The 2332-nt window shown below is 57.6% G+C and overlaps 2 protein-coding genes across 2 annotated transcripts; both read left to right on the top strand.

Moving 5' to 3' along the window:
* Nucleotides 1–99: 99 nt before the first annotated feature.
* On the top strand, nt 100–435 carry SPRG_18398 (hypothetical protein; the record flags this gene model as incomplete). Its single annotated transcript, XM_012357835.1, has 1 exon — nt 100–435. One exon carries the CDS (start codon nt 100–102, stop codon nt 433–435), a length of 336 nt encoding a protein of 111 aa, XP_012213225.1.
* A 787-nt stretch (nt 436–1222) lies between these two features.
* SPRG_18395 (hypothetical protein) lies at nt 1223–2329 on the top strand (the record flags this gene model as incomplete). The annotated part of the gene is made up of 4 exons (XM_012357834.1): nt 1223–1481; nt 1539–1711; nt 1762–1892; nt 1939–2329. Coding segments are annotated over 4 exons (954 nt in total), but the record flags the coding sequence as incomplete, so codon positions are not given.
* Nucleotides 2330–2332: the final 3 nt, after the last annotated feature.

Below are 2332 nucleotides of genomic sequence, written 5' to 3'. Positions count from 1 at the left end.
CGTCGTGAGCTTCAAGCACGATACCATAGTATCGTGGCCAAGGTGCGCCACCGCCGAGAGCGCGAGAAGGCGCGCGTCACCGACGCCCGACCCGTGTCGATGCCTCACAGCGCCGACGTTGCCGCGACGCGAAGCGGGTCCGTCTACGCGGTGACGGACGGTCGGCCTCGCACCCGCTCCAACTCGCGCCCAGGCCGGATGCTCGCGATGCATCGCACGACCAAGGTTCGCAAGAAGCGAAGTCTTGCAACCACCAACGTCTCGGGCCAGCGGCCTGCACGCACCCGCCAGTCGGTCAAGCTCGAGTCGGTCAAGACGAAGACGGTCAAGACCGAGTCGCGCACGGCGAAGACAAAGGTGATCAAGGCGGAGACGGTCGGTGGCGTCCGCGGCACCAGCCTGAAGCTCAAGGTCGCTCGATCGGCTCGACAGTAGTCTTGTCTACCCCAGCGTGTAATGTTGCCACGACTAGTAAAGCGTGATTGGACTGACTGATCGAGGAGTTGACTAAACATGAATACGTCGTGCCTACAAACGGCTCGATCTGTACTAGATTCACGACAACTAAAGTACTATGGGATAAGATCACAATGTGCGTTGGACGTCGGCAGTCACGAGCTCTTGAAAACTCGAGTTCGTCCACCGACAGCCCGATATAGTGTCGCTAGAATACGCCTGCGACTCGATGCTACAGTCGTCGGCTTGGATAAAGGATGCTTGCTTGAACGTTCCCGTCAGCCCACGAAACGACCGACGAGGTTGTTCGGTGTCGCCGGGACAACAAGCGGGCTACTAAGAAGCGCGCAATGCATTTCGTGTGTTGCAGCAGGGTGCAGTCACCACCAACCACGAGGTGCATCACTGCCAGACTCGAAGGAAGCCCGATTGGCGTGATGGTAAGAGACGCTGGTCCATGCTAGTCATCCGGATGTTATCCGGAAGATACGCCAAAACCGATTCTTTGGCGCCAAATGCAGCTGGCCGCGAGATAGCACGTGCAAATGAGCTCTATTTATCTATCCATCTAGTTCGTTAGCTAGCTAGCTACGCATTCCACGGAAAAAGCACGGATCTATCGACAAGCACTGGTCCAACAACCAATGGTACGATGCGATCCACCATCACTCATTTCAAACCATACATTCTGCTGTGCAAGATCGTGGTCCCATGGGCAACTCCAACGAATCGAACTGTCATTTCCCATTGTGCTGACTCGTCCCCAATGAATTTGTCGACGCTCTTCAACCATCCGATGCGTTCCAAAGAAGACGACGTGCGGTCTGCGACGGCGCGCGTTGCCCGTATCGTACACGACGCGCAGGCGCAAGCGTGGGCCCACGACGTCGGTCTCCGCTTCATGGACGTGACGTGGGAAGACTGCGCGCGCAGCAAGAACAGCTGCTGGGGGCCGTGCATCTCGGACATGACGCTCATCGTCGAGAACACGCGCATGCCGGTCCTCCGCGTGCCCAACTTTGCCGGTAGAAATATCGTCGTCCACACCTGTATCAATTCTTCACTTCTTGCGACAATATTAGACCCGATCATGAGCATTTCAACTCGCAAGATCTTTGTCACGGTCGGGAACGAGTCGCCGTATATTCGCGCGCCCCGAAGCACGATTTCCCTCCAAGAGTACCTCGAAAACATCACCAAGTACACGGAGCTGGAGCACAGCTTGTTTGCGCCCGACCACGACGACCACGCGGTGGTAAGACACCGTATAGTATACATGTTGACATATCGCACACGGGATGGTAGGTGAGCACGCAAGCCAGCTTTTTGCCCATTGAAACCGAGACCACGGAGTTCCACGTTGGCTTGTACAACTACCAGTCGTCCGTTGATGACCCGGCCGTGCTCGTCTTGGTGTGCACGGCAGCGGGCACAAGGTACCACTCAGCGCTCTATTTTCACGTGACGAAACAACGACGATAGTGCCCAGGTCATGACGGAGAGCGACGCGATCTTGTACAGCAACGAGCAGGGTCAAAAGCACACCTTTGTTGCCGAGCGCTTGTCGACACACCGCGCCAAGCGAGGGGTTACGTCGAATGGTGCCATGACGGCGCGAGAGGAGGCATGCAACTACGTCATGATTGTGCAGATCCCGCTCCAGCAAAAGCCGCCGCCGCCAATGCGCCAGTACAGCAACGTCGCGTCCTGGTCCTGCGAAGAGGAAGAAGAGTGCGCCGTGGGTGGGTTTGCTGCGACGTTCGAGCGGCCCGACGTTGAAGACGCCATGGTGAGCCTCGGCGAGGCCCTCGGGCCGTTTCCGAAGCTGAGCCAGTTTCGCAGCGTGACCCGCGACGCCCAGTACCCGATTCGCGTG

The sequence above is a fragment of the Saprolegnia parasitica genome (assembly GCF_000151545.1).
Source record: "Saprolegnia parasitica CBS 223.65 unplaced genomic scaffold supercont2.1170, whole genome shotgun sequence".
Taxonomy (NCBI): Eukaryota; Oomycota; class Saprolegniomycetes; order Saprolegniales; family Saprolegniaceae; genus Saprolegnia; species Saprolegnia parasitica.
The sequence above is the reverse complement of the archived record's forward strand: the minus strand, read 5'-3'. Positions and strand labels throughout refer to the sequence as shown.